This window comes from Leucoraja erinacea, chromosome 8, assembly GCF_028641065.1.
Source record: "Leucoraja erinacea ecotype New England chromosome 8, Leri_hhj_1, whole genome shotgun sequence".
Taxonomy (NCBI): domain Eukaryota; kingdom Metazoa; phylum Chordata; class Chondrichthyes; order Rajiformes; family Rajidae; genus Leucoraja; species Leucoraja erinaceus.
This window is the reverse complement of record NC_073384.1, coordinates 42767618-42792170: the sequence shown is the minus strand read 5'-3', so window position 1 is coordinate 42792170 and position 24553 is coordinate 42767618. Positions and strand designations below refer to the sequence as shown.

At 44.5% G+C, this 24553-nt stretch overlaps 1 protein-coding gene across 1 annotated transcript in view; it reads right to left on the bottom strand.

Annotated features, from left to right (window-relative positions):
• LOC129699874 (ALK tyrosine kinase receptor-like) overlaps positions 1 to 24553 on the bottom strand; it is a 265553-nt gene that overhangs the window by 36734 nt on the left and 204266 nt on the right. Inside the window, exons 12-13 of the mRNA XM_055640014.1 lie at positions 23084 to 23270; positions 16727 to 16817 (exon numbers count right to left, since the gene is read on the bottom strand). Coding sequence (XP_055495989.1) covers positions 16727 to 16817; positions 23084 to 23270 — 278 coding nt within the window. The remainder of the gene's footprint in view (positions 1 to 16726; positions 16818 to 23083; positions 23271 to 24553) is intronic.

The window sequence follows — 24553 nt, the reverse complement described above, 5'->3', positions numbered from 1 at the left end:
TGGGACAGGCCCATCGGTAGCTTGGATGAACATGTGCTGCCAATATTTGTGCATTGGTAAGGTGGTGACAGGGTGATGTTCCTTCTTTGCACATATTTTTCTCACATTTAATTAATCCATCATATTATGTGAGGTCATTGCTGTAGCACTAAATTTTCCTGACCTTGCCTATTGTCACCTTTCTTTCATATCAGATTCCTGTACCGGCAGCATTTGCGTCCCAGGGTTGTTATCCTCCTCTCTGTCTTCAACTTCACCCTCACCTACCCCGCCCCGCCTGGATCCATCTGTCATTTTTTTGGTCTTCCTCCATTCTAGTCTGAAGAAGGGTCCCGATCCGAAACGTCACCTATCCATGTTCTCTGGAGATGTTGCCTGATCTGTTGAGTTACTCGAGCACTTAAGTCCATTTTACCATCTGTCTTCCACTTGCCTCCCTTTCCCAATTGCACCTCTCTCCCTCCCCTCCCTCCCTGGTTCCCTCTGCCTGCCATCAGCAACTCTTGCTCCATCCACTCCATCTACTGACCCCTGTCACGACTCCATCCCTTCCTCTTTATAATGGCTATCTTCCTTCTCCTCTCTGCCCTGATGCAGGGATTCAACTCAAAACATTGGCAATTCCTTCCCCTCCCACAGATGGTGTTGCTACAGATTTCAGTATCTGAGGTCTCTTATATTTAGTTTATGTTTAGTTCGGCACGGACTTGTAGCGCCTTGATGGCCTGTTTCCGTGCTGTAATTGTTATATGGTTATATGGTTATATGGTTATGTATCCACTGCCTTTTCCTCTACCCATGATTATTATCTATAATAATGATATTGGTTGAGACATCAGGCAGAATCTCCCCCCACTCTTCTTTCAGTAGTTCCATGGGACATTCTACTTACGATCAAAAGCTTAGTTTAGAGATACAGCATGGAAACAGGCCATTCAGCCCACCAAATCCACACTAACCATCGATCACGTGTTCACTCTAATTCTATGTTATCCCCCTACACACTGGGGGGTAATTTAAAGAAGCCAATTAATCTACAAATCTGCGCGTCTTTGGGATGTGGGAGGAAACCAGAGCACCCGGAGGAAACCCACATGGTCACAGCGAGAATGTGCAAACTCCATACAGACAGCACCTCAGAAACTTGGGTCTCGGGTGCTGTAAGGCAGCAACTCTACCGCTGCACCACTGTGTTGCCTTTGGTTTTAGTGCAATGAGTTGTCAGACAGCTTAGATGATCAGTATAAATCTCTGAACTTCCATTTGAAACACCGCCAACATTGAGTGAGGTGCTAACACTAATGGGCCTGTCCCACTTGGGCGATTTGTCAGGCAACTGTCAAGTTGCCGGCAGTCGCCTGAAAATCCGATGACTGGAACGGCGACTGTCAGCGTGGAACACACACACATACACACACACATCGCTTCCTTCACCAGCCCGTTATGCAGGCGGGGAACAGGGCAAGCAAGCTGTCTGAGTGAAATTCACACGGTGCAAAGCCAATGCGATGAACAGGAAGGTTGGCGCTGCAGTTGAGACGGTGAAAGCACAGTGTACGCAAAGGGTCTCGTAAGTCCTTTAAAAGAGGGGGGAGAGGGGGTAGAGAGGGGGGGGGGAGGAGGGGGGGAGAAGGGGGGGGGCCAACTTTTAAGACACATGATACAAGATACATTTATTTGGCACATGTACCAATTGGTACAGTGAAATGTGTTGTCACCATATAGCCATAAGAATAATAAAAAGCACAGAACACGATAGACTTTAACACAGACATCCCCACACAGCAGAATCAAAATTTCCCCACCCTGAGGGAAGGCTCTAAAATTCAGTCATCCTCCTCCGTTGTTCACCCGTGGTCGGGATGCTCCCGAACCCCTTGCAGTCGCCCAATGTTCAAGCCCTCATGCCGGGATGATGGAACTCCGACGTGGGAATGGGAGAACCACCTCAACAGCTTGGACATCCGAATCGGCCACTTCCTACCGGAGACCGCAGCTCCCGAAGTCCATAGGCCATGCTGGTCAGAGATTCAACGCTGGCGGCCCTCGGCAAAGGGTCCCAGGACTTCTCGATGTTGGTCAGCGCCACCCGCACTGGGAGTTCTCCAATCCCCAGCTCCGAGATGTTGAAACAGCAGGCCCAGCACGCCAGAGCTTCAAATGGCGATCCAGGTAGGCATCACCCGATCCGCGGTAAATCCAGGGCTGCGCTGCCGCCGCTGAAGCTTTGGTCCGGTCCCCGGCAGGAAAGGCCGCACCAATCCAGTTGATAGGCCGCGAGGTTGGGGGTGGGGGGGGGGGGGGGGGGGGGGGGTGAGGACGCGACTCTGAGAATAGTCACATCCTCGCCATGAAGTGTCTGAGAAACAGTTCCCCCATCCCCACATAGAAAAACAAAAGAATCCTCCAAATCACAATTTTAAAACAGACTACAAATAAAAACAAATTGAAAAACAGACAGACTGTAGGCAGAGGCTGCCATCAATGTGGCGCCCTTAGAAACTAGAGATACACGGATGTGAATCTCGGCAGACATTTAACCGGTCGGTTATTCTTGGTTCTGAAAACTACTGCTTACGGTTTTTTTTCCCAATGAGCCAATGAAATTAACCGGTCAGCACCGGCTACAACCTATGAGAACCTACGACAACCTGCCGACCCACTACCACTGCACCTACGGCACGTGAATTCTCGCTACTCTCATAGAAACATAGAAATTAGGTGCAGGAGTAGACCATTCGGCCCTTTGAGCCTGCACCGCCATTCAATATGATCATGGCTGATCATCCAACTCAGTATCCCGTACCTGCCTTCTCTCCATACCCTCTCCATACCCTCTCCATGGCGGCTTCATTCTGGTCGCCGCTAATTTTTCAACATGTTGAAAAATTTGCGGCGCCCATAATGAGGCCGCAACTCATTTCCAGAATGCGGGAACTCCTCACGACCATGAAGGTGACTACCCGGCAACCACCCGTGAACATGTGGCGACAATGTGGCGACTGCATAGATTCCTGCAGTCACATAAAAAGTCGCCTAAGTGGGACAGGCCCATAAATCGCAGTTTAAAAATGATCAGAAAAAAATGGAGTCAGTAAATACTAAATAGAAAAGGGAATAAAAGTAAATGCTCAATTTATCCCTCCATACCTCTCTAGAAGCTTCTCCAGAGAAAGAATGGAAGAGAAAATGATGATATACAAGGATGTTGCCAGGACCTGAGGGTATGAGGAAGAGGTTGGACAGGCTAGGACTTTATTACTTGGCGTTGAGGAGAATGAGGTGTGTTCTTACAGACCTGTGTAAAATCATGAGGGGAATAGATTGGGTAAATCCACAGAATCTTTTACCTATAGTTGGGGAATAAAGAATCAGAGGACATGTTTAAGATGAGAGGGGAAAGATTTCCTGAGGGGCAACTTTTTCAGACAGAGTGGTGGGTATATGGAATGAGCTGCCAGAAGAGGTTTTGAGGTAGGTGCTATAACTGCATTTAAAAGACATTTGGAAAGGTAGCGTGGATAGCAAAGATTTAGAAGGATATGGGCCAAAAGTGGGACTAGCGTAGATGAGGCATCTTGGTTAAGATGGACAGGTTGGGTCAAAGGGCCTGTTACCGTGCTTTAGGTATTAGACATTAGAGATAAAAGCGGAAACAGGCTCTTTGGCCCACCGAGTCCGCGCCAACCCGCGATCATTCTGTACACCAGCACTATCCCACACACTAGGGTCAACTTACATTTTTTTTTACCAAAGCCACTTAACCTACAAGCCTTTAAGCCTTTGGAGTGTGGGATGAAACCAGAGCACCCGGAGTAAACCCACCCAGTCATAGAGGGAATGTACAAACTCTGTACAGACAGCACCCGTGGTCTGGATTGAACCCGGGTCTCTGGTGCTATAAGGCAGCAACAGTTACAGTCACAGTTTAAGGATGAGGGGGAAATCTTTTAGGACCGAGATGAGAAAAACATTTTTCACACAGAGAGTGGTGAATCTCTGGAATTCTCTGCCACAGAAGGTAGTTGAGGCCAGTTCATTGGCTATATTTAAGAGGGAGTTAGATGTGTCCCTTGTGGCTAAAAGTATCAGGGGGTATGGAGAGAAGGCAGGTACAGGATACTGAGTTGGATGATCAGCCATGATCATATTGAATGGCGATGCAGGCTCGAAGGGCCGAATGGCCTACTCCTGCACCTATTTTCTATGGTTTTATGTTTCTAACTCTACCGCTGCACCACTGTGCCGTGCTATGCTGTATGGCTCGGACTGTTAGTGTGGCTAGTCACATACATGTGGGAATGCATTTGAAAGTTCATGAGTTCTCGGCAATGTACCACGCTGAGTTTGGAAGAGTTAGGAAGCTGGCTTAGTTGACGAAATCAGTCCTCACAATTTGCATCTCGAAGTACGCTATCAGCACTCGAGGCAATCTGTTTCCCTTACATTATTACAGAACAGATTGCAGACATTAGATTATGAAAAAAAATCTCATGCTGTTATGGTTTACAGCCACTGCTGTTTTCGATATTTTAACCAATATTAGTCATTTTTGAAATTCTTTATTGCTAGGAAACAACGTAGTGCATTCCTAAAACAATTCATTTTCCACCAAAACAAATGAGTTTTGGATAATAACCACAATGTGATTTCTGAAAGGTAATATCAGTGCAACCATTATCAAAATGAGCAGCCCAGAGTCAACACTGTTTACAATTGCCTCAGTAAATTCCACCATTAAACTTACACTCAAATTTAATGGGAAGAACTTTTATAACCATGAAATAAAACAAACGAGCTTATTAAAAACAAAACAGTTTTGTTTCACATCAGCAATGTAAATGAAAGCACTATTAATCTGAAACTCTATTTTATTTTAATCAGCAATTTATATTAGGAATACCTTCCTAAAAGCTTTCGAGCAATGGTTCTTGCTTTTGTAAATCCAATCTATACGTTCTAAACACCATTCTGATTTTGATTAATTGAATTCACCCCACTTTTCAACATTCTCCTTTGGAATATATAAGCCTTAAATCTCTAAACTCACGGAGAGGTAGATACCAATATGCTGAAGTAAAGCAGGATTCCTGGATACCAACATCGACCAGGCTTCCTTGTTAAAAAATGATCTTAATGGGGCCACTATGCAAGTGTTACACACTGAAACTGGACAATAACATTTTAGAAAGATGCTGTTTTATAAAATGGCAAAAAAAGATCCCAACAACCTGTTCCTTGTGGCTAAAGGGATCAAGGGGTGTGGAGAGAAGGCAGGTACGGGATACTGAGTTGGATGATCAGCCATGATCATATTGAATGGCGGTGCAGGCTCGAAGGGCTGAATGGCCTACTCCTGCACCTATTTTCTATGTTTCTATGTTAACATTTATTGGCTCAGGACTGTGCAACACAAATAATGTGAATGAGTGTATTTGTTTAAATACAGTTTGATTGCCCATTGGGATGGTGGGATATGGAGATAGGGGGGCAACGAGATACTGTTAGGATAAACATTTCAAATAATCAAATACCACAGGGAATATATATAGCTTTAATGTAAGAGGGGAATTTTTTTTTTACTCAGAGGGTGATGTGTATATGGAAAGTGCTGCCAGCGGTGGTGGTTGAGGCAGATACGATAGTGGCATTAAAGAGGGTGTTGGATAGGTACATAGATATGGAGGGTATGTAGGGAAATGGATTACATGCAGGCATATGAGACAGTTTGATGGCACTGGGCGTCTACTCGGTGGTTTAGAAGGTAGAGAGAGAACCTCATTGAAACCTACCAAGTTTTTTTGGCCTTCCATCACAGCGATGTGATGGATGTTTATGTAAATTATGTTGTGTCTTGGGCCTATTTGTTTGTAATGTATGGCTGCAGAAACGGCATTTCGTTTGGACCTCAAGGGGTCCAAATGACAATTAAATTGAATCTTGAATCAAATAGTGAAAGGCTTGGATAGAAACGATATGGAGAGGATGTTTCCACTAGTGGGTGAAACTAGGACCAGAGGCCATAGCCTCAGAATAATAGGATGTACCTTTAGAAAAGAGATGAGGAGTAATTTCTTCTAAGAGGGTGGTGAATCTGTGGAATTCATTGCCACAGACGCTGTGGAGGCCAATGGATATTTTTAAGGCAGAGATTGATAGGTTCTTGATTAGTAAGGGTGTCAGGCATTAAGGCCACAGAATGGGGAGGGAAAGACTGATCAGCCATGATTGAATGGTGGCGTAGCCTTGATGGGCCGAATGGCCTAATTCTGCTCCTAAAACCTATGAACTTATATGAGACTTGGTCTTGGCAAGAAGGGCCTGTTCCTGTGCTGTACTGTTCTATGTTCTAGAAGAACGAGGTGTAACAGACAAAGAAGCATATTGACCTTTTGAATTATTGCCAGTGCAGTTTCTGGCAGACCATGAACGTAACAGGCAGGAATGATTCCTTTCCTCTATTTGCCTACTTCGGACTTGGGTAGTTTGTATCTACATACCTTTAGACTTTAGAGAAACAGGCCCTTTGGCCCGCTGAGTCCGTGACGACCAGCAATCACCGCCTACACTAGCACTATACTGCACACTTGGGACAAACCTGTACATCTTTGGAGTGTGGGAAGAAACTGGACATCCAGAGAAAAACCATGTGGTCACAGGGAAAAAGTACAAACTCCATACAGACAGCACCCATAGTCAGGATCGAACGTGGGTCTCTGGCGCTGTAAGGCAGCAACTTTACCACTGCACCACTGTACCATCTGTACCTGTTGGACTTGCTTTCTTTTTGAATGGGGCAATGAAAGAAGCTCTTTTATTCAGTTCTAGCAGAATTGAGAACATACACTGCTTGCACTGACAGTGGTGAATCTCTGGAATTCTCTGCCATAACCCAGCCTTGTCTAAAATTCCACCCTAAAGATCGTCAGCCAGATGTGACTGAGATGGACTAGACTTTATCAAGTACAGGTCACACCATCCCTTCCTCTGTCTGCAATGTATACACAACTGGAATTAGAATGATCGCAGATTATAGTTCATCACACAGACCAGACTTCCCATCATCAATTCCATCTACACTTCGTGCGACCTCGGAAAAGCAGCCAATAGATTCAAAGACTTGCCCCACCTCAGACCTTCCTTCTTCTCCCTGCTCCTATCCAGCATGGTATAGAAGCTTGAAAGCAAGCATCACCAGACTTAGGAACAGCTTTCCCCACCTCCATTTTCAAGCTTCTAAATGGTCATTACATAAACTAGATTATTGTCCAATTCACCTCTATCTCATTGTGGACATTGGAGCATCAATGGAACTGATGTGCTGCAACGCTATGTTCTGTACTCTATATCTTCCCTTTTGCTTTATTGTACGAGTGTCTCTTGATTGTATTTATGTGTAGTATATCTGATCTGTTTGGAGAGCATGCCAAACAAAGCTTTTCACTGTACCTTGGTACATATGACAATAATAAATTTAAACTTAAGCCTAGACCAAGCTATCAGACTTGCGGTAGCCTATCTAATACCTCTGACATTAGATGCATATGAATGAACAAAATAAAACAATTGGACAATCCTTTCCTCTTTCTGTCAAGTATTTCCTTTAACAAAATTACTTTATATGTAATTGAATCTTGCCCAAAAGCATCTACTGATCGAAACAAAAATAGAAAACATTGGATGTCAAAAAGGCTAATAATATGTTGACCTCATCAGTTGAATGCAGCTTAAAAATTCAAGTACATAATTCATTTAGTATCTTGGAAGTGGATTAGTGATGGGAGACTGAAAATTCTGCTGCAAATTCATATATGTGGATGTTCACTACAACTGTTCCAAATATGATATTCAGGTGAGACATTATGAGTTTCAAGAAGTACTAACTTTCCTAACACCAAAAAACACAGTTGACCTTGAACATCTGTGCCACCTATATCACTCCCTCTGGCTTTACATTTCACGCCTCTCCTTATCTGACACTCTTTTGTCCCATTTTAATCTCTAGGCTTTGTCACTTACTCCATCCACCTGCTAATCAAAAGCCTCCTTAACCAAAGATCTTATAGCAGAGCAAGATGGCCTACTCCTACGCAAAACACGTAGTACAGTCATGGGCAGATTCATGGGTGATTATAGGACCCATTTTAGCAACCAGCCTCCGCCATCTTGTTCCGCTATCTTGTTCCGGCATCTTGCTTCGCCATCTTGCTTCCGGCCAAAGATCGGATCTTTGCTTCACCCTCCGCTCCCGTATCTTCGCTTTGGTCTTTGACTTGGGCGGGAAGAGGGGGTGCGCGGCCCGGAGCAGCGGGGAGAGAGGAGGGGAGTAGTGCAAGTGGGGTAGTAGTGGCGCAGGAGGGTTGGGTAGGGCCGGGGGAGGGAGAGAGCAAAGATCTTATAGCGGAGCTCCACTATAAGATCTTTGGGAGAGAGGGGTGGGGTAGGGGCCGTGGTGCAGAGAGCATGGGGAGAGATGTGGGGTTGGGGGCTGGTGGGTTAAGGGACTACAGCATAGGAGGGGGGGGAGCCATTGTAGTGTGGGGGAGGCAAGGGAGTGCCGGGGGGTGGAGTTGAGGGGTGGGATAGGGCCTAGTGTGTGTGAAGTTGCGGGGAGGTTTACAATGTTTATTATTTAATGTCCCTTGTCTAGTCTGAAATAAAGTTCATCATTGGATATAAAAATCAGAAGAAATATAATTGTGTGTGTTATATGATTATATACATTTATATCGTATTCATGTATGTGTGTTTATAAACATTTTATTCTTTAACAAGAATTAACAGAAGTATGAACTAACAGAATTATGAATCTAACCCTATATCACGCACAAAAACTGTTCCCCCGCGACGTTCATTACCCTGCGAGTCAGGTCGGGTCGGATAGGTTCCGGTTACTACAAAATCAACTCAAACACAGCTTATGAGCCATTTAAAAAGAAATGATTTAAAAAACATTAAAAAAGACAATTACCAGTCAAATGTTATTCTTGACAAGAATTAACAGATGTATGAACTGACAGAATTATGAATCTAACCCTATATCACGCACAAAAACTGTTCCCCCGCACCATTGATTACACTGCGAGTCGGGTCGGGTAGGTTCCGGTTACTAAAATGGGCGGGGGAAAATGCCCAGGATCCCCTCCGTAGCGTACTACACGTCAGCCCATTGCATTTCACAGGAGTAGTAGCCTATTTGGAGTAGCCTATCTTGTTCCGCTATAGGATCTTTGTCCTTAACTGTATCCATCTTGTCGCGCCTCCACCACTTTTCCAGCTTTTTTCCCCTACTACAATCAGTCTGAAGAAGGGTCCCAATCTGAAACGCTGCCTGTCCATGTTCTCCAGAGATATAAAGGTTTTAGTGTGAATAAGCCACTCCTAAATCTTTTGATGCAATCTTCACATCTTCTTTCATGGATAATCTTCCCATTATCCACAAAAGACTGATTTTTCCTCAATGATAATCTTTTCACACTGCAATAATTTTCCCCATGTGATCTACTCTCTTCCTCTTTCAGTCTCCCGTCTTTTGACTCTGTCTACCACTGTGGCACAGTGGTGCAGCGGTAGAGTTGATGCCTTACAGCAAATGCAGCGCCAGAGACCTGGGTTCGATCCTGACTACGGGTGCTGTCTGTACGGAGTTGTACGTTCTCCCCGTGACCTGTGTGGGTTTTCTCCGAGATCTTTCGGTTTCCTCCAACACTCCAAAGATGTACAGGTTTGCAGGTTAATTGGCTTGGTAAATGTAAAAATTGTCCCTAGTGGGTATAGGATAGTGTTAATGTGCAGGGATCGCTGGTCGGCAGGGACCCGGTGGGCCAAAAGGGCATGTTTCCGCGCTGTATGTCTAAACTAAATTAAACTAAACTAAACTTCAGCAAGGCCACCAGCATAATCAAGTACCAGTCACGCCTCAGTTCTTCTCCCATCAGGCAAGAAGTTTGAAAACACACATTTCCAGATTCCGGGACAGTTTTTTCCCAGCTGTTTTCAGGCAACTGAACACTCCTCTCATCAGCTTGTGTGCAGTCCTGACCTCTCATCTATCTCATAGATGGGACTTATGACCTCATCTTAGGCGCAAATGTGGCGCGGACGGAGGAATTGGGAGTAGGGTCTTTGCAGGAGGCAGGGTGGGAAGAAATGTAGTCTACATGGTAGTCTACATAGTTGTGGGAGTCAGTAGTTTTCTAACAGACGCCAGTCGATCGTCTTTCTCCTGTGAAGGAGACAGTGAGTTCTTAGAAAGGGGAGCGAGATGTCGGAGATGGTCCAAGTGAAATTGGTAGTGAAGTTAATGAAGTCCCTGAGTTCTGCATGGGTGCAGAAGGTAGCCCCAATGGAGGCCAAACACAAATTGGAGGAACAGCACCTCATATTTTGCTTGGGCAGGTAACAAACCATCAGTATGATTTTTGATTTCTCTAACTTCACGTAACCCTTGCATCCCTTCTCTCTCCGTTCCTCACCCACCCTGGTCATCACACTAGCTTCACTGTCATTCTGTTCAGTTTCACTGTCTGTATAACTCAATATCACCTGGCCCAAAACCAACAATGGACCATTGTGGGCTCCACCTTTGCTTGATCATCATTACTTTTTACATAGCTTTTGTTCATTTGTCTATATCTCTCTTTATCACCGTCTATATCTCTTTTTTCTCTTTCCCCTGACTCAGTCTGAAGAAGGGTCTTAACCTGAAACGTCACCTATTCCTTTTCTCCAGAGGTGCTACCTGACCTACTGTGTTACTCAAGCTTTTTGTGTCCATCTTTGGTTTAAACCAGCACCTGCAGTTATTTTTTACACATTAAACAAAACTAAACTAAACTAAAACTAAACCAATCTAAGCTAAACTTTCTGTGCCTCTTAACCTTTCCTATTCCCAACCCCTTATTCTGTCCCCAATAATCCTGTGGAGGTCTCAAGCAGATATGATCAATGCTTTGTGTGGGAAACTGACATAAAGTGTAAGTATACCAAGGGGATCAGTTGTAATTTGTGACATACTTTTGTGTCACACTTGAGCAGAAGCATGCGTGGTAAGAACTAAAAGAATTGTAGCTCGATGGAATGGCATCGAGTCAGCATTTGGAACTGTTTCATTCTGGACACATACTGTGTGATAATTACATAAGCCATCTGGTAAACACAATGTTATGTGTTTTACAATGACTGCTTCTTTAAGATGAGCTTGCTCTTCCTGCATCACTCTGCAGCCGAGGAGGGAGACTTTCAACTGCCAAGTACACCTTTGTGGAGCAAAGGACAAAGGGATGCTTTACAGTGCCAGAGATCTGGGTTCTATTCTGACTACTGGTTCTGTCTGTACGGAGTTTGTCCGTTCTCCCTGTGACCACGTGGGTTTTCTCCGGGTGCTCCGGTTTCCACCCACACTCCAATGACATAGTTTGCAGGTTAATTGGCTTTGGTAAAACTGTAAACAATTGCCCCTAGTGTGGAGGATAGTGCGTGTGTACGGGGTGATCGCCGGTCAGTGCGGACTCGGTAGGCCGAAGGGACGTTTTCCGCATTGTATCTCCAAAGTTCAATTCAGTTTAGTTTATTGTCACGTGTACTAAGGTACAGTGAAAAGTCTAAAACATGAAGTGCTAGAGGAACCCAGCGGGTCAGGCAGCATCTGTGGTGGCCAGGTATTTTCTTGCTGCGGTTATAGAGAACAAACAAACCCGCTGTCCGACCTTTGGACTTTCTCTTACTGCTGACACCAACACACCTCCTTCTCATGGCCGATCATCGGTTCATGAGTTGGATGAGGTGCTGGAATTTGCGTGCAGCAGAACACAAAGCCCAGCCGATGGGCCAGATGAGGGGTTTCAGTGCGGGCTGTGCAACGTCGCACGCAGAGTCCGGCACCCGGGCCAAAACTCCTCAGCTGGCCCGCCGGCTGGGCTTTGTGTGCAGTCCAGCACCCGGGCCAACTCATCATTCACCCAGCCACGGCCGTGTCAGTCATCGAATTGCCGTCACAAATTTTAACCTTTTGTCCCTTATTTGGGAGTGAGAAAGTTGGCACTGGCACCATGGCACTGCCTATTGTCTAATTATTACTCCAGGGCATCATTGCCAAAGTTGACACCCCAGATGGTGAGAGCAAAGTGTTCGAGATCCTGGCAGGGGTCTTACAAGGAGACACGCTGGCATCCTTTCACTTCGCCATTGTCCTTGATTATGCCATGAGGCAGGCGCTCAAGGAACATGAGGACCTCGGCTTTACAATCACCCCAAGGCGTCCGAGAAGAATCGGGCCAGTCAACTTGTCAGACCTCGACTTCGCTGATGACATCGTCCTGCTGTCAGACCAGATTAGGGAGGCACAGGAGCTGCTCGGCAGGGTCGTGACGGAGTGTGAGAAAGTGAGCCTCCACCTCAATGTACATGGTGTACAAAGTTGGTGACTGTGAGCCTCTCAAGCCCAGTGGCGGTACATCTCTCAAGATAGTGGAGGTCGTCAAGTACCAGGGAGCGAGGATGCAGAGCTCGAAGAATGACATCAGGTCCGGAAAGTGCTCGCAGGGAAAGCCCTCAATAATATGGGGAAAATGTGGACGTTTCGGATGTCTAAGGGTCTCAAACAGAGATTCTTCCATGCAACTGTAGAGACCATATTATTGTACGGGTGTGAGGCATGGACTCTCCAAGTCTCTCGATGGTACCTACACCCGAATGCTCAGAAAAGTTCAAAATGTCAGTTGGAGGGACCACATCACCAACACTCTGCTCTATGGGGAGAATCCACCTCTGACCGAGAAGATCAGGTCGAGAAGGATGAGGCTCGCTGGTCACTGCCACCGCCACCCAGAAATGCCAGCAAACAAGGTTGTGCTGTGGGAACCCACCCATGGAAGACATGACCCGGGACGGCCAATCAAGACGATGCTGAAGACATTGATTGAAGACGCATGTGTAGAGACAAGAGGAGCTTGCCAGCTGCATGGAGGACGGAGATGTGTTGTGCGTCCGTCACCGTGCCCATCGGAAATCGGCACCACTGCGTCGCTAGTGTTTTCAACGATGATGAATGAATGAATGACTTCAGAGGGCATTAGGCAAATATAAAACATCACAAGAAACATTGAACACAGTCCAGGAGATAGAAGGAACTGCAGTTTGGGCAGGGGATGGGGATGTTGATTCTGACATACGTAAAAGGTTCATGGAACGTAAGTTTGGGAGTGCCAGTATATGAAAGTCAAGAGGCAGAGAGGAGAGAGCAGGAGAGTTGGGTTGTGCCTGGAATTGGGTTAGCCTTGATCTTATTGAATGGGGAACAGACTTGAAGGGTTCAAAGTGCTGGTGCAACTCAGCAGGTCAGACAGCAACTCTGGAGAATATGGACAGGTGACGTTTTGGGTCGAGATGATTAGGACCAAAGGTTATAGCAACTAGCACAGAGGTCCTGTGATCTTTATCAGTATTCACATTGTAAAAATGTGCAGCGGATAGTAATCAATACGGGAGTGAACATACTTATCAAATTGTATTCCCAGCGGCAACCCCTTAAACCAAGCATGAATTCTGCCGCATTGTTTACTTCCTGTTATGTAGTGCGTGAGAAGAAAATATCAATAATTGTTACTGCTTGGACCAACTATTGATGGAAGCCAAAAGTGTGGGTTTTGTTGAGTTTTTAAATTTAGTTCAGAGATACAGCTTGGAAACAGGCCATTCGGCCCACTGAGTCAACATCGACCAGTGATTCCCACACACTAACACTATGTTACACACACTAGAGACAATTATGTCAATTAACCTCACAAACCTGTACATCCTTGGAGTGTGGGAGGTCATGAGGAGAATGCACAAACTCTGTACAGACGGCACCTGTGGTCAGGATCAAACACAGGTCTCTGGTGCTGTAAGTCAGCAACTCTACTGCTGCGCCACTGTGCCGCCTGGAGGCTGTGTACGCATTGATGGCTGGCAAATAATACAACCAGCTTTGCTTAGTTTATTGTTACGTGTACCGAGGTACAGTGAAAAGTGCTTTTTGTCGCATGCTATCCAGTCAGCATAAAGACCATACATGATTAATTCAAGCCGTTCACAGTGTACAGATACAGGATAAAGGGTAGAGCGTTTAGTGAAGGAATACTGCTGTTGAAATAAAGATTTAAAAGAGTGGAATGATTGTAATGTGTGATAGCAGATTCACCTAGGTCATAAGGTCATAAGGAATAGTAGAATTAGGCCATTCGGCCCATCAAGTTTACTCCACCATTCAATCATGGCTGATCTATCTCTCCCTTCTAACCCCATTCTCCTGTCTTCTCCCCATAACCTCTGACATCTGTACTAATCAAGAATCTATCTATCTCTGCCTTAAAAATATCCACTGGCAGCCACCACAGCCTTCTGCGGCAAAGAATTCCATAGATTCACCTCCCGCTGACTAAAGAAATTTCTCCTCATCTCCTTTCTAAAAGAACATCCTTTATTTCTGAGGCTATAACTCTCCTAGTCCTAGAGTCTCTCACTAGTGGAAGTACTTCAGTGACCACCAAGAAAAGAGTCGCCTGGCCTCAGCGCCATCTTGAAGGTCGATAAAGCACACACAAGTGATTTCAAGATCTGATTTGCACATTTAATTTTTAAAAAGCACGCTGTTAATTTCTAATACAATTCCTAGACTATAACATTCAACAGATCTAGAAGGCAATCTGCTAACAGTGACAAAATATCAGTGAAGTGAGAATAGCAAAGGCTATGTAAAATATAGCTGTCTGTTCGCAGTCTAATTAACCCGCATATCGTCACAAAATTACCAGATAATTATGGTTAACGAAGGCCAATGAATTAAAGTAACTCATCCATCCAGAGTGCTCCCATCACTCCCTACTTAGTATCTCATTTTGCTTTGAATGATTGACTTCTTAAATGATTAAGTAACTGTTGTTGAAGAAGAGGAACATCTTCCCTCATGGACAAGAAACCATTCTTCTTCCAGTAATTTATAGACAACGCAAACAACACCAAGAGTCTGGGCTCACCGGGGAAATGCATTCTTCTTCACTGCTCTATTATGGAACATTGGATAATAAAAAAATTAACTTTTCTTAGTAATTAAATAATTTATCTGGTGAGCTTTTGTCCTGTCAATAAAGTCTGAGGAGAAATTTCTTTAGCCAGAGGGTGTTGGATCAGTTGAATTTATTGCCACAGGTGGATATGGGGGCCAAGACATTGGGTATTTTTAAAGTGGAGAAAGTGGTTGAGAGGGAAAAGATAGATTAGCCATGATTGAATGACAGAGTAGATTTGATGGGCAGAATGGCCTAATTCTGTCCCCCCCCCTACAACTGCAATCAATCTGAAGAAGGGTCCCGACCCGAGATGTCGCCTATCCATGTCTTCCAAAGATGCTGCCTAACCCACTGAGTTATTCCAGCACTTTGTGTCATATTTGCGTAAGCCAGCACCTGCAGTTCCTCATGCTGACTAAACGGGAACGCTGTCTTTCCTAGCTGCGTCAGTTGGATTCAAATCGAGATTTTAGAAGTGACAGGGATGCTACAGTAACTCACCCAAAGCCAGAATGGGAAAGCACGTCCAACTACTGAACATAGAATCATACAGTATCGAAACAGGTCCTTCGACCCAACTTGCCCACGCCGACCAACATGTCTTATCTACACTAGTCCCACCTGCCTGCATTTGGCCCATATCCCTCTGAACCTATCCTATCCGTCTACCTGTCTTAATGTTTCTTAAAAACATTGCAATAGTACCTGCCTCAACTACCTCCTCCGGCAGCTCATAGCTGTTAAGAACCTATACCACTGTTTCTGAGAACGTCAGTGGAAATAAAAAGCATCGATCCTCGCAGCTGCCGGGTTGCAGCCTCCTACCAAACGAGAAGAAATCATGACATGTAAGGTTGCATCAATTGCGGCATTCATCTCCTCATGATGAGCCTTCAACACCATTTTCCACCATGTTTCACTCGTCATCATTTTCAGTGAAAGAAAACAGCACAGCAAAGCACAAGCAGTTAGTTCCTCGAATCCTTAGGGAAATTATTACTTAGTGGCGTTGTGTTGATATGAAAAATGTGCTTGGCAAACTCTTTCTGCTTGTGTCGGAGAGACGAGAAATCATGCCCAGTAACATCACACACAGATGACATGATGGTGTGTTTCAACAAGAAAAATATAATGACATTTTCACAAAGATGTTGCCTCTTGACAAAAGATAAAGTGCAGCTCGATAGGAATGTAGCCCAAAAGCCTTTTAAAAAGCAATATGAACACTTTAAAACTTAAAAAAAATAACATGATTGTAATGAAGAGGCGAGGGTCTGCTGATGCTTGAACCTTGAGCAAAACACAAAGTGCTGGAGTAGCTCAGACTTCACTACGATGAAGGGCCCCAACCGATAACATTGCCTATCCATGTCCTCCAGAAACTTGATCTTGCACTAAACGTTATTCACTATATTCCTTTTATCATGTACACTGTACACTGTGGATGGCTCGATTGTAATTGTGTATTGTCTTTCTGCTGGCTGGTTAGCACGCAACATAAAGCTTTTCACTGTACCTCGGTACACGTGACAATAAACTAAACTCAGATGCAGCCTGACCCGCTGAGTCACTTGAGCACTTTGTGTTTTGATGAACATATTGAAGGCTGAATTACAACAGGTTCATGAATTACTACATGATCAAACTGATTAAAGATACTGGCACACGTTCCTCACCTTGATAGCAACCTGCAACGGGGTGGGTTCACCAGGAACACCTGTCACTTGGCCTTCATATACCTCGCCAAAGGCTCCATGGCCAAGACCACTGTGAAATAAATTATTGTGTCAGCTCTTATTTGTCCAAATCAATAATGCAACAATTACACAATAGAAGTTGTGCTCCTCAAATATGCTCAAGGTGGCTGTAATTTTCCCCCCATTGCAATGAGGCTATCAACAGGGCAGCACGGTATCGCAGCTGGTAGAGCTGCTACCTCACAGCATTGGAGACCCGAGTTTGATCCTGACCTCGGGTGCAGTCTGTGTGGAGTTAGCACGTTCTCCCTGTGATTGCGTGGGTTTCCTCTAAAATTTCCTGTAGCGTGTTGGAAGTGGATGAGATGGGATAACAGGGAACTTGTGTGAATGGGTAGATGCAAAATGCTGGGGTAACTCAGATCAGGCAGCATCTCTGGAGAAAATGAATAGGTGATGTTTGGGTTTAGAATCCTTCTTCACCAATGTGAATGGATGACAAATGGTCAACGTGGACTTGGTAGGTCAAAGGGCTTGTTTCCATGCTGTGTCTTTAAACTATTCTCCAAATAAGTGATTTAAAATTATAAATGGAATCACATGATTGAAACATTAGAAATCGTCTACATGAACAAATCAATTACTATTTTTAAAGCATGTTTGCATTAAAATGTCACAAATTTTAGTAAAATGAAAATACTTCATTTTAAATGGAAAAGCTTGACAGATTTGATCTGGCTTTGCGTAGCTGCATATATATATATATTTAGGACCAATTCCCCTGAATTCATATATTTAATTTAAATTATTTGATTGCTCAATTCTTGGCATTAAGTTTCTAATTTGCTACACAATTTACATTTCTCGATTTAGATGACTACATAATTAAAATAATTTATGAAGGAAGTGATTTAACTATTAGAGTTGGATGTAAATGATACACCTGACAAATATTATCCACGCAGGAAATGTAATTATTAATTTTAATCTAATAATTTGCCTTGGATACATCTATAAATGCTGATAAATACCAAGGCTTATAGCTGTAGAATGTTTAAAGGGAGAAGCTAAAAGGTTGTAGTGGCAATGTCTTTGTCAGAGACAGAGCAACCACAAGGTCACAGACTATGTTTCTCTCCACTTCCACACTAGAATCATCATTAAATCTGTTTAAGGACCTGCACAAAGGTTCACACATACGGTGGGTGAGTATCATATCATATCATATCATATCATATCATATCATATCATATCATATCATATCATATCATATCATATCTCTATAATTATAAAACTCTGATCTTGGATGGATGTGTGTGGATGTGCGTGTGTATAATCACATCTGCTCGAAAAAACAATGCTCAAACGGTAACATTTTTACATATTCCGGTAGAGATATATCCCGCGAACTCCAAAATCTTCTTACCTGAAAAATTCCTATTTGGTCTAGTAACTATTAATACTCTGATCTTAGATGTGTATTTATTTGTGTGTGTATGTGTGTGTGTTTGTTCATGTGTAATCACATGTTCTTGAAAACACGACCTGCTAACGGTAAAATGTTTACAAATTCCGGTAGAGATTTTTTCCGTGCAGTCCAACATCGCCTTATCTGAAAAATTCATGCTGTATTTCTCGTCATTACTGAAAATGTTTAAAAATACTTTGAATTTAAAATGGTTTTTACTTTAAAATCATTCCTCAGAACTTCCAACACACTTTGATACAAAGTTGCAAGACAGGAACACTGGCAGCAACACTGAACTTTTCAGCTCAATGACATCTCACAGCAAGTGCACTGGACATTTGCAACAATGTTGCCATCATAGCTCCTGGCAGGGCAGGAGGGGAGGGTCAATTGCAAAGATTATACCTCTAGTATCTTTGGTCAATTGGTATTGCAATTGGGGATTGATATATATTTTTCCAACTCCAGTGCTGGGGGAGGCTCACAAGCTATGATCTTTGCTGAGGAGTGCTCGAATCTTACCTTCGGCAATGGGTTGAGTTGGAGGACCACGCCTCCCATGGGGGCTACGGGTAGGGGACGGGTGCGTTGGGGGAGCAGACCCAACGGGTCTGCACTTGGTCTAGTATTATTATGAAATTGTTAAGGGATTGGATTGGCTAGATGCAGGAAGAATGTTCTCGATGTTGGGGGAGTCCAGAACCAGGTGTCACAGTTTTAGAATAAGGGGTAGGCCAGTTATGACTGTGATGAGGAAAAACATTTTCACCCAGAGAGTTGTGAATCTGTGGAATTCTCTACCACAGAAGGCAGTGGAGGCCAATTCACTGGGTGTTTTCAAGAGAGAGTTAGATCTAGCTCTTAGGGCTAACGGAATCAAGGGATTATGGGGAGAAAGCAGGAACGGGATACTGATTTTGAATGAGCAGCCATGATCATATTGAATGGCGGAGCTGGCTTGAAGGGCCGAATGGCCTACTCCTGCACCTATTTTCTATGTTGCTATATTTATCAGTTCGCAGGTCATGTGATCAACTATGTGAATAACTATAGTTTCTTGATTAGAGCTGGTGTCAAGGGTTATGGGGAGACGGCAGGAAAATGGGATTAGGAGGTATAGTTCAGCAATGATTAAATGGTGGAGTAGACTCTATGGGCCGAATGGCCTAATTCTACTGCTATTACTTGTGAACTATACAGGCGGGTACTCTATAGGCAACTATCCAGGAACTATATAGCCAGCACAGTGGTAGAGACCCGGGTTCAATCCTGACCACGGGTGTTGTGTGTATGGAGTTTGTACGTTCTCCCAGTGGCCGTGTGGGTTTTCTCCAGGTGCCTTGGTTTCCCTCCACACTCCAAAGGCGTACAAGTTTGTAGATTAAATGGCTTTGGTAAAAAAATTGTAAAATTGTCTGTAGTGTGCAGGATAGTGCTAGTGTGCTGGTCAGCGTGGTCGGCTGACTGATGCGGATTCCGTAGCCGGTCTACAACAGCCAGTCCTGTTAGTTCTGAGTTTAAAAACACATGATACAGAGGCAGAAGCAGAACACATGATATTGAGGCTGAATGTAACTCATAAAATGGCCTCAACACTGATTAATTTCTTGAGAGAAATCAGTGAGGAGAATGGTAAAATTGTCAAGTTGATCCATGAAGAAGTTGACACGAGATTGTAGATGTGGGTAAAAAAATAAGAAATTGCTGGAGGAAAACGGATAGTGAAGGGTTCCGACCCGAAACGTCACCTATTCCTTCTCTCCAGAGACGCTGCCTGACTCCCTGAGTTACTCCAGCAATTTGTGTCGATCTTCTGTGTCATAGAGCAATACAGCATGGAAACAGGTCCTTCAGCCCAACTTGTGCATGACGACCATTGACATTCCAGACTAGCTCCATTTGCCTGCATTTGGCCCATAGCCCTTTAAACCATTCCTATCTATATATCTATCCAAATGTCTTTTGAAATTTGTAATAGTATCTGCTTCTATAGCTTTCTGTGGCAGCTGATTCCAGATATGGACTGCAGTCTGCCATTCAATAAGGTCAAGGCTAGTTCATTTACCAAAGATTTACTGCTTTCTGATTGAAAAAAAATAGGCCATCTTCAATTATCAACAGCCTATTTTGTGACTGACCTCAGCTCTAGACCTGAAACATTAACTCCGCATCTTCCCTGTCAAGCGCAATAAGAACTCTGTACATTTATCTCCATTTCAATGAGATAACCTCTCATACCTCTGAACTCAAGAGACAATAAGCACAGGCTGCTCACGCAACAAACCTGCTGGTATCAATCTTGCAAACCTTTTCTGTATTCGCTCAATTGTAAGGATAACTTTTGTTGTAAGAGTTTTCAACAAAAGATGTTCTTTTAGGAGCTCTTCCTCTGCCTCATGCCATTGTAAGCAGCAACAATAAAGTGTCTGCACACTCAACAGTTACAGGCAAATATCATATTCTTGTAAATTAGTGCAGAATGGGCAGGATTAATGATCAGCCAATGCTCTGATTAAAAGGATGAGAATATAACTCAGAGACAACCAGTTAACAAAATGAAGAGATAGACTCTATGGAATATTGTGTTCAGTTCTGGGCAACGTGTCATAGGAAAGATGTTATCAAGCTGGAAAGGGTGCAGAGATTTGCGAGCATGTTGCCAGGACTCAGGGGAGTGAGCTAAAGGGGGAATTTGAGCAGGCTAGGACTCTATTCTTGGAGAGCAGGAGGATGTGGGGTAAACCTATTCGGGGTACACAAGATCATGAGATAAATAGATTGGGTAAACACACAGTCTCATGCCCAGAATAGGGGAATTGAGAACCAGAGGACATACTGTAGGTTTAAGTTGAGGGGGGAAAGATTTAATAGGAACCTGAGGGGTAACCTATTTCACCCAAAGGGTGGTGCATGTATGGAACCTGCTACCAGAGGAGGTAGTTCAGGTAGTTAAGGCAGGTAAATCGCAACGTTTAAAAAGCATTTACACAGGTAAAGAAGGATATGGGCCCAATGCAGGCTGGTGGGATTAGTGTTAATTGGACATGTTGGTCAGTGTGGGCAAGTTGGGCCAAAGGGCCTGTCTCCACGCTGTATGACTATGACTCAATCACTCTATCTACTGGGATCTAAATATCAGAATCAAATATGATTTTAGCAGAAGATGATTAGATAATTAAATGTTAAGATAATAACATAGGATGCATATAATTGATTTAACCTTCATCCTCTCATCACTGGGCACATGCCAACTACCATGAACTAATCCATTCCCTTGCTATTTATCCATTTGTCTATTTTTGAACATCTATTATGAATATTAATCGGGCTTTGCTTTTTCCGAGTTATTATGAATATGAGATTCACTCCTGTTTTAGATGCTAAAATGGTCTAAATATCTACTGTGCGAAACAAAAGTTTTAAGTTGGCCCTTTTACTCTTCCATTGAACTTAAAATTTATGACATTGAACTAAAATTATGAGAGGCATGGATTGGGTAGAGAGTGAAAACCTTTTTTCCAAGTGTGGAATGGTCCTGACCTACCATCCACTCATTGGATACCCTCAGACTATCTTTAATTGGACTTTACTAGACTTTACCTTGCATTGAACATTATTCCGCTTTATCTTCTATCTAAACACTGTGGACACCGAAGATAGACACAGAATGCTGGAGTAACTCAGCGGGACATGCAGCATCTCTGGATGGAAGAAATGGGTGATGTTTCGGGTTGAGACTCTTCTTCAGACCGAGAGGAGAAGGAGACAGAGATCAGGAAGGGTAAGGTGTGAAAACATGACATCAAAGAGGATGAAGTTCAAGGAAAATGTAGAATAGATCATTGTTATTAGCAAGGAGACGGTGACAACGAAGCAAACAGAGATAAAATTGAATCAGGGGGACAGCCAGGCTTGTCTGAGAACTAGGAAAAGGGAGAGAAAGGGAAAGCAAGGGTTACTTGAGTTAGAGGTCAATATCCATGCCGCTGGTGTGTAAACCGCCCAAGTAACTAAACTAAACTAAACTAAACTAAATTAAACTAAACTAAATGAGAGAATGCTTGGTATTTATTCTTTCCTACAGAAAAATATGGTGGCCCATGCTCATATTAGCTTTCCACCTGATCTTCCCAACCAACCAACAATGGGCCTGGATAAAGTGCATGTGGAGAGGATGTTTCCACTTGTGGGAGAGTCGAGGGCCATATGCTCAGATTAAAAGGACATACCATTAGAAAGGTGATGAGGAGGAATTTATTTAGTCATAGGGTGGTGAATCTGTGGAATTCATTGCCACAGAGGCAGTGGAGGCCAAGTCAATGGATATTTTTAAGGTGGAGATTGACAGATTAACAATTAATATGGGTATCAGGGTTAATGGGGAGAAGGCAGGAAAAAAGGGTTGAGTGGGAATGATAGATCAGCTGTGATTGTATGTCAGAGTGGACATGATGGACCAAATGGTCTAATTCTGCTCCTATAACTTATGAACTTATGATGGGTTCCACACATCCTTGGTCATCTTTTTCCGGCCCTGATTTGTTCTGGCCTTTTCCTACATCCAGTTCCCTCCTCACTACTTTCAATCTGAAGAAGGGTCCCGACCCGAAACGTCTCCTATCCTTTTTCTCCAGAGACGCTGCCTGACCCGCTGAGTTACTCTGACACCTTGTGTCTATCTTCACTATAAACCAGCATCTGCATTTCCTTCCCACACATACAGCATTTTGGTTGTGCAGTTCTTTTTCGTACTAAAGGAAACAAAGCATGAGATAAATCTCTGGATACTGCTTTTTATTTCCTTCCACTCTTCAGGCAATGCCATGAAACTAACACATTTTATGGCTTCCAATCATGCTTTCACTCACCGTATGAGGACTATGCTTTTCCGAGGAACCTCTTTGAGGTCGCTGATGGAGGCTGTCTTCCCAGCGAAGCAGTAGTTGGGGTTGTAGTCGGTCATTATGGTGGAAGTTCGCAGCTTGCTGAGCTTGTAATCGGGACTCTGCAGTTCCATCTGCATGGCTTGCAGCTCTTGGTGTTTGAGTCGATACACTGCCAGAAACATTTTTAATAGCATACTAGACTAAGTGGGACCCGTTGGGTCCCAGTCAAATGGGCGGCCTGGTTCCCCAATGCAATCCATTCCCCAATGCAATATTCCACCACTCATCCGTTCCCTCAATGCAATCCATTCCCCAAACGCAATATTCCACCACTCACCCATAGCCCTTAACTGTGCAGGCGCAGCTCATTTCCCCTCATGCTGAGAACTCCCTCTCCCTACTCTTCATGTGTGGGAGGGGGGGGGGGGGGGGGGGAGGTGTGTTGTGTGGGTGGGTGTGTGTGTGTATGGGGGGGGGGGGGGGTGTTTGTGTGTAGGTGGGGGGTGTGTGGTAGGGTGGGTGTGTGGGCAGGAGGCTTGTGGGGGGAGGGGTGTGTGGGCGGGGGGGAGGGGGGGGGTTGTGTGGGCGAAGAGGGGTGTGTGGGTGGGGGAGGTGGAGGGAGAGGGGTGTGAGCTCGGAGAAAAGACGGGGGACGAGCCATGGGGAGAGGGGGGGGGGCATCACGGGGGAGGGGGGAGGAGTCAGCGAGGGGGACCAGAGGGGTAGTGGGGATGGGGACTCACAGTGGGCTCTGGTTGTTCTCCTGCGCTGGGATCAGAGTCTCCGCTTTCCGTTTGGTGACATCTCCGACTCCGGGCTGGGCTGGGTCTCCGACTCTGGGCTGCTTGAGGCTGAGCTGCTGGGCTGCTTGGGGCTGGGCTGCTTGGGGCTGGGCTGCTTGGGGCTGAGCTGCTTGGGGCTGGGCTGGGGCTGAGCTGCTTGGGGCTGGGCTGCTTGGGGCTGGGCTGCTTGGGGCTGAGCTGCTGTGGGCTGCTTGGGGCTGGCTGCTGGGCTGTTTGGGGCTGGGCTGGGCCACACAGTTTTAATATATAATAGATAGAAGATTAATGGCCAGCTATCACATGTATGGAAGGAAGCGTCAGCTATCATGAAGCTAACAGGTAACTCACTCAAGTTAAGTCGAGTTTATTGTTATATATTGTTAGGACGGCACTGTGGCACATTGGTAGAGTTGCTGCCTTACAGCGTCAGAGACCCGGGTTTGATCCTGACTACGAGTGCTGTCTATAAGGAGTTTGCATGTTCTCCCTGTATTATCTCCAGGATCTCCGGTTTCCTCCCACACTCCATAGACGAACAGGTTTGTAGGTTAATTGGCTTCTGTAAAACTTCACTTTAATGTATAGGGAGTGGATGCCGAAGTGGAATATTGTAAAAATAGTGTGAAGGGGATATAAATAGTTGGCTTGGACTCGGTAGTGAAGAGCTTGT